Here is a 14,830-nt window from a genome sequence, read left to right as displayed (position 1 = left end):
ATGTCCCTCACCCTGGCACCGGGCAGGCAGCATACCATGCGGGACTCTCAATCCTGCTTACAAGGGATGCTATCAATTCCCCTAATTGTAGAATCCCCTACAACTACCACTTGTCTTTTTGCTCCCCCTCTTGAATGGCCTCCTGTGCCACAGGGCTGTGGTCAGCTGGCTCATCCTCCCTACAGCCCTGTTCCTCATCCACACAGGGAGCAAGTACCTTGTACCTTTTGGACAAGGTCAAGAGCTGAGGCTACTCTGTTCCTGAACACAGGATCCCTCTACCTGCCTCACTTGCGGTCAGACCCTGCTGACCCTGACCACTGACCGAATTTGAGGTACTTAATCTACCAGGTGTGACCACCTCCTGAAACAAAGCGTCCAGGTAACACTCCCCCTCCCGCGTGTGCTGCAGTGACCGGAGCTCGGACTCCAGCTCGTCGATTCTGAGCTGGAGTTCCTCCAGCAACCAATACTTGCTGCAGATGTGGTCACTGCAACTCGCAATGGGATCTGCCAGCTCCCACATCATGCAGCTACAGCACATCACCTGCCCAGCCATCTCTACTTAGTTAATTAATTTATTAATTAGCTTTGCAGTTTTTTTTTCAAATTTGGTGCAGATTTCCTACCAACCAATCAGGTCACAGCTTTCCTGTGACATCATACTTTTTCAGTTTTGGCTTCAGTTACTCTGTGCCCCGAGGTCACTACTCCGGTGCTCCTCCCTCCGAGTCTGCTCCCTGGCGACAAGGCCACGAATCCCCAAGGTAAGCTAGATTTATACTCACCACTCTGGTGCTCCTCCCTCCAAGTCTGCTCCCTGGAGACAAGGCCGCGAATCCCCGAGGTAAGCTAGATTTATACTCACCGCTCCATTAAGACCCGTGACCAAATAGTTAGTCAACAAGATAAATTTTAACAAGTATTTTAAAAGTGGAAAAAGAAGTAGAGAGATTTGGAGAGGGAATTCCAGAGCCTAGGACTCAATACAGCTGAAGACACAGCTGCCAGTGGCGTGTGTGTGAAAATCTGCAAACTCACAAGAAGCCAGGATTGGAAGAACGCAGAGTTCTATTGGACAGGAAGAGATTAGAAGTAAGGAGGGCTTGAGGCCACAGAGAAATTTGGAAACCAGGATGAGAATTTTAAAATAGACATTGCTGGACTGGGAGCAAATGTAGGCCATCAAACACAGGGATGATGAGTGAATAGAGCTTGGTGGAAGTTAGCATATGGGCAAGTGTTTTGGATGAACTCAAGTTTATGAAGGATACGAGGTGGGAAGCCTTGTCAAACTTGGCCCGAGGTCAGATAGAATGTCTTTGTTGGGAATGGCCTTGTTCACCCTCAGATAAAAGCGGGAGTGGAGCTGGAGTCCGTTTTAGGGAAATGGCAGGTGTAGCGGGCTTAAAGACAATGGGCTGGAATTAACAGGGTGGTGTAGTCCCCACCTCGCTGGCTATAAAGTTGGGGTGCCACCCACAATCCCAACAGTGGCTCCGCAACCTTTTAACACTGGGTGCACCCTTAATTGGTTGGAGGAAAGACTTCTGCTCCTCTTTCTCAGAGTAAAGGTAGCCAGTCAGATAGCCGGCAGCTCTGTAGTCTCAGCAGCACCTCTGGAAGCAGTGGTCAATGCAGAGGCAACAGACAATCTCACCATGTTGAGGAGCTCAGGTAAGATTGGGGTCTGGAGTCACTCCGGAACCAGGTTGGCAGGCCCCAGTGAAGGGAATGAGGGCTGGGATAATGAGGCTGAGGGGTGTTTGTTAAAGGGTGGGGCAGTGACATTACAGGGGGGTGCCTCTGATCAGCCAAGAGGGCCCACAAAGAATGTTCTAACTGCCTTGCCCAACACCAACCCACACAGCCACACCTGCCAGGCTTCCTGCCTGGCCTAGGCCTCCCCCCGCCACAGGCCTAATGCTGGCAGTGGAATGAGGCCATTAATTGGCCAATTTAGGGCTTCAAGAGCCCACTTAATTGCAGTCAAAGAAGGCAATGTGGCGGGCATGGCTTTGCTGGATTTTGCATGCACCCCCACTCTTAAACCCAATGACAGGGAGTGTATAATCCGACCCGATGGTTTCAGTCTCCCTAATATTCAACTGGAGACAATTAGATACAATGTATACCCAGTAAAAGAGTATTTTTTATTCATGTCCCAGTGTTGTGGTGAGGTGGATATAGGTGAATCTCGATTGCTTTGAGACTCACATTACACTTCCCTCTGGCTGTTTGTGAGAAGACAGCCTTATGTTTACAAGCATGACTTTTTCAATCTTTTATCAGTTTAAATTTAATTTACTCCCAAAAGTGCAGTAATCTCAGTCACATGTAGGAAGAATAGTTAATTCCTCCTTTTGCCTGTTTTGTTATTGAGGCCTTTCATCCTTAATGTTTTCAGAAACTAAGTAATACAGTGTTACAGTCAGTCAACCAGGAGCCCAAGCATATTTAAAGAGATAGAAAGTAGAATAACATTAGTACATTTGATTTTATGGTATGGCAACCTAGTGATTTTGACATTGAACTATGAACCCAGAGGCTGTGATTTCTAGACCCACCACAGCAAGTTGTGAAATTGAACTCAATAAATCTTATTTGTGGTTGGCAGGAGGACAGTTTACCGCGAAGCTGTCAAATCATTGTTAAACCCTCTTGGTTCACTACCTCCTTCACGGGTTGCAGACCTGCTGTCCTTACCTGGACTGGCCAACTTATGGCTCTGGTCCCACCCTACATGGTAAACTCTTAATGAGCTCAAGACAACTTAGGTTGGGTAATGACCGTCTGTCCAATACAGTGGATTTGTCCACCCAACCCCCAGCCCTGTAATATATAGGGACATGCGTGCAAGCTGGTCGCAAGTCATTAAGGCCCATAATATGCATGAGTCATACTCCAAATGGTTAGTGCCCATTTAGGGTGTCAGTAAAAGTGACCATGAAGCTGTTAGATTGATGTTTTAAAAAAATCCCCAAATGATTCACTAATGTTCTTCAGGGAAGAAAATCAGCTGTCCTTTTTCTGTTCATTTACAGGTTATGAGCATCGCTGATGTGGCTGCCATTTATGGCCTGTTTGGCATTTATTGCCTATTCCTAATTGTCCTTGTGAAGCCTTCAGGATAACTGAGTGGTTTGCTAGGCCATTTCAGGGGTGGTTAAAAATTAACCACATTGCTGTGGGTCTGGAGTCACATGTAGACTAGACCAGATAAGGATCACTGGTTCCCTTTCCTAAAGGCCATTAGTAAGCCAAAAGGATTTTACGACAATTGATAGTGACATGGTCACTATTACCGATACCAACTTTTTATTCCAGATTTATTTAACTGAATTAAAATGTGGAATTTGAACTCGTGTCTCTGATCATTAGTCAAGGCCTCGAGATTTCTAGTCCAGTCACGTAACTACTGTGCTACCATTCCCATAACCTTATCTAGTCTGGCCTATATTTGACTCCAATCCTACACCAGTGTTGACTGTTAATTGCCCTTTGGAATGGCCTTGCCAGCAACTAGGATCAGGCAATAAATGGTGATACAAATCCCAAAGAAGAATGAAAAATATAATACTGTCAGAGGCTGCGATGCACCATTTTAGTGATATGGAAGGCTAGTAGTGTGGGAGAGTGCCAAAGATTTGTTTGATTTTTTTTAAATTTCTTGAAGCTATGCAATTCTTGTACTTTTTACCTAGTGGCCTTATAACTGTCTGAATTTTAATGGATTTCATGAGTCATTGCTTACTCTGGTATCATCAATCTAATTAAAAGTCTGATTTACAGTGTTATTTTTATATCTCACTACTTAAAATTCAGGTGGGATAGCTGTGCAGCAAGTCTTGTCGGTACTGTAGTGTGAAATGCAGACTAGACTCTGCAGAACGCACCTTCACATTGCCGCCCTTCTTCCTGCTCTGTTTCCCAGGCAGTGGATGCTATGCGAACCGGGCCCAGTGAGTTTATTGCAACCTCTGCTGCCACTCCTGAAGCAGTTAAATTCAGTTCTGGAAAAACTGTGCACCCTATTGTTACTGTAAGAAAGGAAGAACTACAATCTGAAATATATAGAATTTGCAGCCCAGAAACAGGCCAACTGATCCATGCTGGTATTTATGCCCCAAACAAGTCTCCTCCCATGTTCACCCTCAACTTGTGTGTATATCCTTTAATTTCTTTCTCCTTCATGTGTTTATCTAGCTTCCCCTTAAGTGCAACTACACTATTCACCTCAATTGCTCCTGGTAATGAGTTCCTTGTTCTAACCATTCCCTGCGTAAAGATATTTCTCCTGAATTCCTTATTAGATTTATTATTGACTATCTTATATTTATGGCCCCTAGCTTTGGACTCCCCCACCAGTGGGAAAATAGTGATAAAGGCACAGGAGGTGGCCATTCAATCCATGGAATCCAAGTCAGCTGTCCGTAGAGCAAAGTGGTCAGTCCCATTCCAACATTCTATACTCATAACCCTGCAAGTTTATTTCCCCCCACATATCCATCCAATTTCTTTTCGGAATCATTCACCATCTCCTCTCCCACCACCTTCATGGATAGCGAGTTGCAGGTCATTACCGCTCACAGCATAAGGAGAACAATCCCAGCTTCTCTAAACTAACCTTGAGGCTAAAATCCCTCACCCCAGAACCGTTCTGCTAAATCTCTTCTACACCCTTTCAAGGATCCTCACATCATTCCTCAAGTGTGGCAACTAGAACTGGATGCAATATTCTAGTTGTGGCCTAGCCAGGACTTTATAAAGATCCAGCATGACTTCTCTGCTTTTGTACCCCATATCTCTGTTAATGAAGCCCATGCTTCGCTAACTATGCTCTCAACATGTCCTGCCACCTTCAAAGATCTAGGTGGATGAACACTCATTAGAACTGTGTCATTATGTATATATTCTCTCCCTAACGCTTATGTCAGAATACATCACCTCTCACTTCTCTGCATTAAATTAAACTGAAAATGGCAATTCTGAACATGGAACATCTTCTCTACATTTATTCAATCAAACTTGAAAGTAATACAAGCCAAGTTTACGTAGCCTGTCCTCTTAAATAACTCCTTAAGCTGTGTTATCATTTTGGTGAATCTGCACTGCACCCACTCACAAGGCCACTATATCCTTCCTGAGGTCTGTTGCCCAGAACTGACCCGAATCCTCCAGGTGGGGTCTATCCAAGGCTTTATACAACTGGAGCATCACTTCCTCCCCTTTGTCTTCCAGCCCCCTCAAGATAAAGGCAAACATTCCATTAGCCTGTTGTATTTTCACTAAGATCAACATTTCCTTTCAGGAATGTAAATAATAATTGTTGAAATTAGCAGTCTATTTTCTCCCATATTTTATTTTAAGAAGCAAAACCTCAAAAGCAAATTACAAGTTGAAGCAGGGACACCGTTAAACAATTGTAAAAACGTTCAAACGCTTCTTAAAAATCTGATTATTTTGTACTGACTGTTCAGTTTAGTTCTGATAACTCAATGTTCTTTTTGTGTGTTAAAGTATTTAAGTTACCCAATAGCTTGAATTGAGCAGTGCAAAGGATAGCTTCATGAAAATTTATTTTTTGTACAGTCTATCAGAATCTGTGGGTGCATTTTTATATTCTACAACTTGATTTAGATGGCCTACTAAACTCTTTTGCGGAATGAATTGCACTAAACTATTCTGCTTTTGGTGGGTAAATTTTTCTTTTAATTTAATTCCTGTGATGTGGACAAGGACTGCATTTATTGTCCATCCCTAGTTGTCCAGAGGTTTTGATATAACTGCGGGGCTTGCTAGGCCACTTCAGGGGGCATATAAAAGTTACCAGGTAAGTGTGAGGACTTGAGTTATATATAAGCCAGACCAAGTAGATTGGCAGATTTTCTTCCCTAAAGGACATTAGAGAACCATTTTATGATAATCCAACAACTTCCTGGTCATTTTTACTGTTTCTGGATTTTGTAAACTGAATTCAAATTTTTAAACTGCCTTTTTGGGATTTGAACTCGCGTTCTACAGGATTATTCGTTCAGACCTCTGAATTGCTAGTCCAATAACGCAACCATTATATTATCAAAACATTCAATACCCAGCTTTGGACTGCATGTAGTTTGTACTTTAAATTCTGTTCCTGTGGTTTTAATACTGCAGTGTTTGGTATCAGCCATGGCTCAGTGGACAATGCTCTCACCTTTTGGGTCAGGCTGTGGATTCAACCCCAACTCCAAAAACTTGAGCACAAAATCTAGGCTGAGACTTCATTGCAGTACTAAGGGAGTGCTGCATTGTTAGAGGTGTTTTGTAGATGAGGCATTAAAACAAGGCTCTACCTGCCCCGTCTAGTGGATGTTAAAGATACCATGATATTTTAAGAATGGGGAGTTCTCCCCAGTATTACAGCCAATATTATTCCCAAACCAAAATCATTAAGAATGGATTATTAGGTGATTACCTCAATGCTGTTTGTGAGACCTTGCTGTGCACACTTTTTCTCCCATGCTTCCTATGTTACAACAGTAAGTACACTTCAAAACATACTTCAATGGCAGTAATGTGATGAAGGTGCAGACTCGATGGGCCGCTTCTGCACTGTGTGATTGTGATTCTGAGGTTCTGATGTGACAAAAAGCTATAAATGCAAGTTTTTTCTTTGATAGTGCTATCTGTATGTACTTTAAATTTAAATTTGCCAGCATTATATAATACTCCAGGTTTTCGTAATGCTAGCAGTTTGTGACATCAAAAATGTTTAGGATGCTTGCAATCCTGTAAAAGTTCTTTTGTGATTACCTGGCACATCCAGTTAATGGTTGAAAATCGTGGCCATTAATCTTTATAATAAAATCCATATCTGTCATGTGCATTGGGTTATTTTATCTGTGCTGTGACCATCAGGGAGGTTAACTTTCTTCAGCTTAAAAGTATGTTTTATTTCCCCTAGTTGGTTATTTTATAAATGATTCACCAGTCGTGGTTTTGTAAACCCTCCCCTTCCCCATCCCACCCACAAAATAAAGTTCTCTGTGATTCAACTTCCAGGACAATTCCTCACCTACCCCACTGTGAAGTACTAAAAATAGCACCGCATGATGACACAGAAAATAATCACTCACATCAAGAATTTTCCCATAAATGTGGCTATATAGGTTAAATATTGAGGACAAGTTGCAGAGACAAGGCTACTGTTCCCTTGAAAATAGAAGATTAATTTGTGTGATTAAATGATTTGATAGGTAGATGGACAAAAACCATTTTGTCTCATGGTGGAAGCCCAGAGTGAGGGATCGCACTCTTAAAATTAGAGCTAGGCCAGGAGTGATATCAAGAAGCACTCTTTCACACAGTGGGTAGTGAAAATCCAGAACACCCCCCCCCCCCCCCCCCCCCCCCCCCCCCACCCCGCCGAAGCCATGGATGCTGAAGGTCAATTGAAAATTTCAAGACAGATCAATACATTTTCGTTTGGTAAGGGTATCAAGGGATATGGAATTGAGGTACAGATCAGCCATCATCTACCAGTAATTGAATGGCAGAAAAGATTGGAAGGGCTTAATGGTCTGCTCCTGCTCCTGTTCTTGTATGTAAAATTATAGGCGGCTTCAAGACACCAGGAACCTTTCAAAGTATAATAATCAGACTATTGTCTACACAAATCCACATAGACAGAGGTACACATGCACACAGACATGCACATGCACAGTCGCACACAGAGACTGGCAGATACATATGCGCATGCACACAGACAAGTAAACACAGATGCACGTAGAAGGAGTATACTTTTTCATGAAGAATTTTTGAACTATTTGTGAATGGAATCGATTTGAAGATATGATGTTCATCCATTATGGTTGGGAGGAAAGATTTGAGGGTTTCTCAAGGACATAGCACTAGTTCAGAGTGTATGGGGTGCCTGGGAGCTGTTGGTTGGCAGTGTAAGGTGGTGCGACCTTTCTCAAAGCATTGGAGTAGAATTTCTGCAATGATTTTCCTGATCTACCATAATTTTGGGGGATCCCCTCCCCTGAAAAATGGCTTATGTTGTTTGTTTGGGGATCATGCCAGTTACTTCAAGAGAATTGCCTTGAGGGGGAGTAAACTATTTCAGCCCTTGTGTCTTCATCCCATGATTACAGTCTCTTTCTAAGTGCTGTTGAGCGTGTCTTCACAGCATAACTTGCAATTTGTGCAACTAACACCTATCCATGTGCTAGCATGGGACAGATGGGATAAATGATCTCACTCTATGCTATGAATTCTGAGATATATAGTTTCTGTGTCTCTATTTGTCTTGTTCTCTTTGGTTCCTTTCAGATGAGCACCATGCCAGGGCTACCCACACGGCCCTGTTTCTACGACATTGATCTCGATTCGGATACGGAGCAGATTAGAGGATTGTTCTAAAGGCAACAGCTGTCAAACCTCAGGTATTGCTTTCCTGATATGCTTTTGCCCTGTAAAGTACTATTCTAGATCTTTAATGTACTATGAGTAAACTTGGCTTGTATTCCCTTGAGTTTAGAAGATTGAGGGGTGATCTATTTGAGGTATTCAAAGTTATAACAGAATCTAATAGGGTAGATACAGAGAAACTATTTTCTCTTGTGGGGAAATCCAGAACAAGAGGCCACAATTTTATTTTAAAATTTGAGTCGGGTCATTCAGAAGAGAAATCAGGAAACACATTTTCATGCACACTGTAACAGAAATGTGGAACTCTCCCTCAAATGAGGATGCTGGAGGACCATTGAAGTTTTCAGGAATGAAATCATTAGATTTTGTGAGATAAGGGTATAAGGTGAATGGAGTTCAGGTGCAGATCAGCCAGGATCTAACTGAATGGCAAGCTGGAGGACCCGAATAGCTGTTTCCAGTTCCTTAGTTGCAGAAGTGAGAGGCTACTATCTATCCCACTGCATCATCTAATGAGCATGAGCCTATAGCACAAAACTCCCTAGTTCAGTACTAATCATTAGCAGCACTCAGCAAGACTTAAGAATGGTCAGCATAAAACATCAGGGAAAACTTGGGGGGAGGATAGAAACTTGATCTCCAGTTTTACACAGACCAATGTGAATAACACTGTGTTCAACACAGAAAACTTATCAGGATTTATTCCAGATATTTCAGCTCCTGACTATTGGTAGTCCCTTGTCCATTCTGTAGAGTACAGTTTTGATTTGTGTTAGAATCTAATCAACTGCAGTGCAGTACAGAAGTTTGCACATAGTAAAATGTGACATTGGAGCTGTGACAGATACAGAACTGCGTTCAATGTGAAACATGCAGGATATGGATAGAGGGAATTGTAGTGAACTTGTGCATCCTACAGACAAGAGCCTGTTGGCTCCTGTTTTTATATATGCCATCATGTTTTGTCACTTGCCTTGTGAATTTGTGCTTCACTCCATTATGGTTAAAGGGAAAAGATTGGCATGATTTTCAGACCAGTTTTTGCTGTTCAGGTGATCGTTACCCATTGCTATCACTTTGATTCAGCCGAGGTTTTGTAAGAAGATGAAAAGGTTGTGACATTTCAAAATCTTGAGTATGCAAAGCAAGACACCAATAACTAACAGGAAAATGAAAAGGGGAATGAAAAAGAATTTATATAATATATAATGCCTTCAGCATGTTCCAAAGTGCTTCATAGCCAATGAAGTAAGTGTAGTCATTGTTATAATGTAGGAAGTGCGGCAGCCAATTTCGTGCACAGCAAGGTCCCACAAACAGTAACCAGACAATTTAACTTAGTGGTGTTAGTTGAGGAATAAATATCAGCCACAGGTGGCCAGGCAAAGGTCCCCTGCCCTACTTTGAAATAGTTTAATGCTTTATCTGTAGAAAGGCACCTCTGACAGTGCTACACTCCCTCAGTACTGCACTGGGAATGTCAGCCTCAATTGTAAGTATTAGTTTCTGACTTGAGGTGAGGGTGCTACCAACTGAGCCACAGCTAGCACAAAAAGAAAGCAAACAGGAATTGGTATTAACAATTCTACCCTGTTCTTTCTCTCTCCAAACTTTAGGACGGAAAACACATCCGTGTGTCATTAGTGGGGTGCTGGTTAGCTCAATTGGCTAGACAGCTAGCGTGTGGATCAGATTAACGCCAATAGCATGGAATTTGATCTTCAGTCTGGCTGAAGTAGACTTAGAGTCTGCCCTCTTGCCCTACCCAATAGTAAAAAATCACAGCACTTCACCATGGTTTGGCAAATAATTGCCAAGGAACCTGCCTTCAGGCAGAGAACTGAAGAAGGATTAATATAGCAGCAGAAAATGTAGTTACATGCTTTCATTGGTACCGTATTGCAACTTATTGCATCCTTGCTCACAAGAGCAGTCACGGTAGGCCATGTTTTTGCCTGTCAGGTGTAACAGAAATGTGGATTAAAGAGGGCTGTGATGTTGCCGGATGGGCTCATCACTGAACTTGAGCTGCATTGCAGAATGCGTGGTCAAATTGGGGTGAGGAATTCAATGCTAATCAGACCTGATGGTGGCTTTAATGAAGTATTCCGCTTCAGCTTAGTGGTAACACACTCACACGTGAGCCAGAACATGGTGGTTTGAAGCCCCACTGCAAAGTCATGAGCACAAAATATAGGCTGGCACTCCAGTGCAGTCGTTCTGGTTTAGTAAGATGAAAAGGTTATGACAAATTCTGAGGGCTAACTATGCAAAAGTGAGGCAATAATGTGTAACGTGAAACTGAAAAGAAAGAGGCACACCCTGCGACGTTGGCGCTGCCGTCTTCTGGATAAGTCATTTAAACTGAGGCCATGGCACAATTCAGAGAAGAGCATAGAGTTCCTCTGTGTCCTGGCAAATATTTATCCCTGAAACAATACCTAAAATAGAATATCTGGTCATTTATCTTTGTCATTTGTGGGATTGTTTTTGTGCACAAATTGCCTGCCACGTTATCTGCACTATATCAGTGACTACATTTCACAAGTACTTCGTTGGTGAAGTGCTCTGTGACACCCTGGAGCCATTAAATGTACTATAAAAATGCAAGTTCTTTTTTTCTTAACCACCACAGCCATAATGGAAGTGAATAGTGCACCCATTTTTAAATGGAAAACATAAGGTTATATTCCACTGCCTGTGTCACAGTGGAGGAATAGGGTGGCGAGTGTGGGCTGGGAGATAGATGCATGACACCCAAAAGGCCAACCCCAAATAGTGGGTGTCTCTCAATGGATTCAGCTGCTTGACTATGGCGATGGGTGCACACATGAGGTTAAGTTGGTTTGCACTTGTCCAAGTTCTGCTAATTGAAAGTGCTGCACTGGTATTTCCATAGCCCTCTGGCCAGAGGATGCAGAAGACTACTCGGTGTCTCAAGCTAATCCAAGAGTCAATGGAATTGGTGTGAGACTGGAATAACATATAGGCCAGACTGGGTAAGAGCCGTGCCATCAGCTGTCTCAGCCCTAAGCTCTGGAATACCCTCCCTAAACCCCTCAGTCCTCTACCTCTTTCAGCTTTAAGACACTCCTTAAAACCTCCCTTTTTAGCCACCTGTCCTAATGCCTTTTTGTGTTGTTCAGTGCCAACATGTTGTCTGATAACACCTATGTCTTACTATGTTATAGGTGCTATATAAATGCAGGTTATTTTTGTTTTTTCCTCTATCCCCAATTACATCTAGCAGACCATAGTAGAGGGTTTGAGAGTCAGGTAAGATTCATTCTCCATAAACCAAGTCTTTGTTATGGAAACAACCCAGAATGCACTGGAAGAATAAGATGCTGTGTGCAAGTGCCTGGGAGAGTCTGTGACTTTGCTGTCTTGGAAATAACCCTGTTTTAAGGTTACCTTCTGCCATGTATGATCTCCTCTCCAGAAGGATGGAAAGGCAACCTGCTTCCCAGCCTTTGCCAATGTGGTTCTACACTTTGCTACACAAGAATGGCAGGAGCTAACTCGTTACACTGATTTTTTTCTTCCCACCAGAAAGGGTAGCCAGAATTCAATTTGTGCAAACATTGACAACCCAGTGTAAATCGGGACTCATTGCTGAAGGCATCAAAGCACGAAGCCAATTATGTAATAAAATTGTGCATTAACCAACAAAAAAAAAATTAGACACGGAAGAGGAGAAAAGGAATAGTTTTAACCAAAAAAAATCATGAAATTGTATCTGATAACTTTGTTTTCGTTGTGCATTTCAGATTGTCCAGAAATATCCTGTCCTATTTCCTGATTTGAACGAACTTAATCTCCGTTTGCCTGTTAGAGAAACTGTGGGAAGACAGTGAACTGGAGGTACCCTAGACCCCTCCTGAGATATTTTGGGGAGAATAACCAGTTCATGTGCCTCTTGGTTCCCCCAGTAGATCTATTTTTATGTTGTTTGCTAGATTAAATCCAAAATTTGAAACACACCCAATGGATGCTATTGAGTTTTATACAATTTTCTTCAGCAGTTGTTGGAAGTATTTAACTTTTTAAAATGTGGTTACACATGATAGCATTAAATTACTTATTTAAACTTGCATTGTAGTCTGAATAGCTAAGTACTTTTTCATATTTCGGTATTCTTTATTGAGATGTATGAAATTGAAATGTGTACACAGCGCCTTATTGCATCTGCCAAACATACCAACCCATTCTGTTGAGGGGTCATGAGGACTTGAAATGTCAACTGTGCTCTCCTCTGCCGATGCTGCCAGACCTGCTGAGTTTTTCCAGGTATTTCTGTTTCTGTTTTTGCCCTGGGCAGAGTTGCCTTGAAGGGCAACAGCTGTTGTGGCAGCCATCTTGCACACAGGAAGATCCTGCAGACGTCATGAGGTAATAGGCCAGTGAATCTGATTTTGGAAGTGACGGTCACCTTGGACCCTCCCAAAATATTACATTCCTAAACATGGGACAAACTAAAAATGGCACATGGTTCCGAGACCCAAGCAGAGCTACAATATTTGTCCATCACGAAGACTAATGAATTTGCAGTACTTTTAACCTTTTTCAAACCACTGCATTATTCCTTGGCATAATTTAAGATGCCAAAGAACAGCTCATACATATTTCCCATTCTAAGTATAATTAAAATATATCAAAACCCTGCTTGCCTTTTATTGATTTTAAGAGCTTTTCTTTTGACTTTATCAGCCCGGCATCTCGAGAGTGTTATTAGATAATTATCCCTTGGGTTCCTTAAATTTAAAAAAATTAAGGAAGATTTCAGATCCTGCTATTATTTATTACAAGTGATTATAAAGGAATACCTGAAGGAAGAATTATACTAATGATGGTTTGATTCCTGTCATGCCTTTCCTTAAGCAGTACATTTAAATTTGTGCTGGTACCTCTTGATGCATTTTTTAATCCCTCATTAACTGGCTTCTGGAGCAGTGACTGCATCTTTCATGTTTGTTCCCTCATGTGGCTGTGCCCACCATGAAGAACACTCCCACCAGCACTTTCAGGTGCTGGAGTGCACTGAAAATGAAGAGGGTATCATGGGAAGCATGTTGATGAATTTTCTGATAAATTAGGTGCCTCTTACTCCTTTTACTTGAGCCAGTGAGGTAGGTTCATTTGTGCGGGTCTTTGATATGAGCTTAATTGTTACATTGCGAATGTTTACAATTTGTTCTCTGGTGGCCACATTCCAGTGATCACTCTAATGTATCTGTATTTTTTCTGTTTGTTTTTGCATTCCATGTTTGCAAGCTAATAAAAATCATGCAACTATTGCTTTGATCTGACTTCACATTATCTCTGTCTGTGTGTGTGTGTGCACGTGCATGCACGCACATGTATTAGATTAAATATACAGCATAAAAACAGGCCATTCAGCCCATCTGGTCAAAGCTGGTATTTATGTTCCACACAAGTCTCCTCCCACCATATTTCATCTCAATTTATAAGCATATCCTTTTATTCCTTTCTCGTATTTATCTAGCTTCCTCTTAAATGTAGCTATGCTACTCACCTCAATTATTTTCTATTCTCATTTATAGTTCCATATTCTCACTACACTTTGGGTGAAAAAGTTTCTCCCAAATAGCTAATTGAATTTCTTTATCCAAGAGAATGAAGAAATTCTAGCTTTGGATTCCTCACAAGTGGGAGATACCTCCATGTCTACAATCTTCATAATTTTAAAGATTTGAGGTCATTGCTAAACTTTCCCTTTTCTGGAGAAATGGACCCCAGCCTGTTCAGTCCTTCCTGATTGTTATAACCGCTCAGTCCTGGTATCATATATATTTTTTGGACCTTCTCCAACCATGGCTCAGTTGATAACATTTTTTGCCTCTGAATCAGCAGATTGTGGATTCAAGCTCCACTCCAGGGGTTAAGCACAAAAATCAAATCTGGCACTCAAGTGCAGTACTTAACGAGTGCTGCACTGTCAGAAGTGTTATCTGTCTGATGAGACATAAAACCAAGGCCCCTGCTGACCTCTTGTGTGGATGTAAAAGATTCCATAGCACTCTTTTGAAAAAGACCTGGGAAGTTATCCTCAGTGTCCTGGCCAATAACTATTCCTCTATCAACATCAAATAAAAGGATTATCTGAACATTATCATGTTACAGTTTGTGGAAGCTTCTGTGCGCATGTTGGCTGCCTCTTTACGACATTACCCTTCAGAAGTACTTCATTGGCAGTAGAACACTTTGGAATGCCCTGTCATTGTGAAAGGTGCCACGTACATGCAATTTTTTTTTCTTTCAGTGCCCCTATATCCTCCGCGTAATGTGGAGGCCAAAACTCTGCACAATACACACAAGTTTGGCCTAACCAAGCTTCTTTACAAATTTATTATAACTTCTTTGTTTTTCAATTCTACACCTCTACAGATGAGGC

The 14,830-nt window shown here is 41.9% G+C and overlaps 1 protein-coding gene across 4 annotated transcripts in view; it reads left to right on the top strand.

Annotated features, from left to right (window-relative positions):
• mthfd1l (methylenetetrahydrofolate dehydrogenase (NADP+ dependent) 1 like) overlaps nt 1–13,729 on the top strand; it is a 230,782-nt gene extending 217,053 nt beyond the window's left edge. For all 4 annotated transcript variants that reach the window (XM_041182708.1, XM_041182707.1, XM_041182706.1 and 1 more), the window contains exons 27-28: nt 8,317–8,429; nt 12,186–13,729. In XM_041182708.1, the coding sequence (XP_041038642.1) occupies nt 8,317–8,406 (90 nt within the window). In that variant the 3' untranslated portion in view covers nt 8,407–8,429; nt 12,186–13,729. The remainder of the gene's footprint in view (nt 1–8,316; nt 8,430–12,185) is intronic.
• Nucleotides 13,730–14,830: the final 1,101 nt, after the last annotated feature.

The sequence above is a fragment of the Carcharodon carcharias genome, chromosome 2, assembly GCF_017639515.1.
Source record: "Carcharodon carcharias isolate sCarCar2 chromosome 2, sCarCar2.pri, whole genome shotgun sequence".
NCBI lineage: Eukaryota > Metazoa > Chordata > Chondrichthyes > Lamniformes > Lamnidae > Carcharodon > Carcharodon carcharias.
The sequence above is the reverse complement of the archived record's forward strand: the minus strand, read 5'-3'. Positions and strand labels throughout refer to the sequence as shown.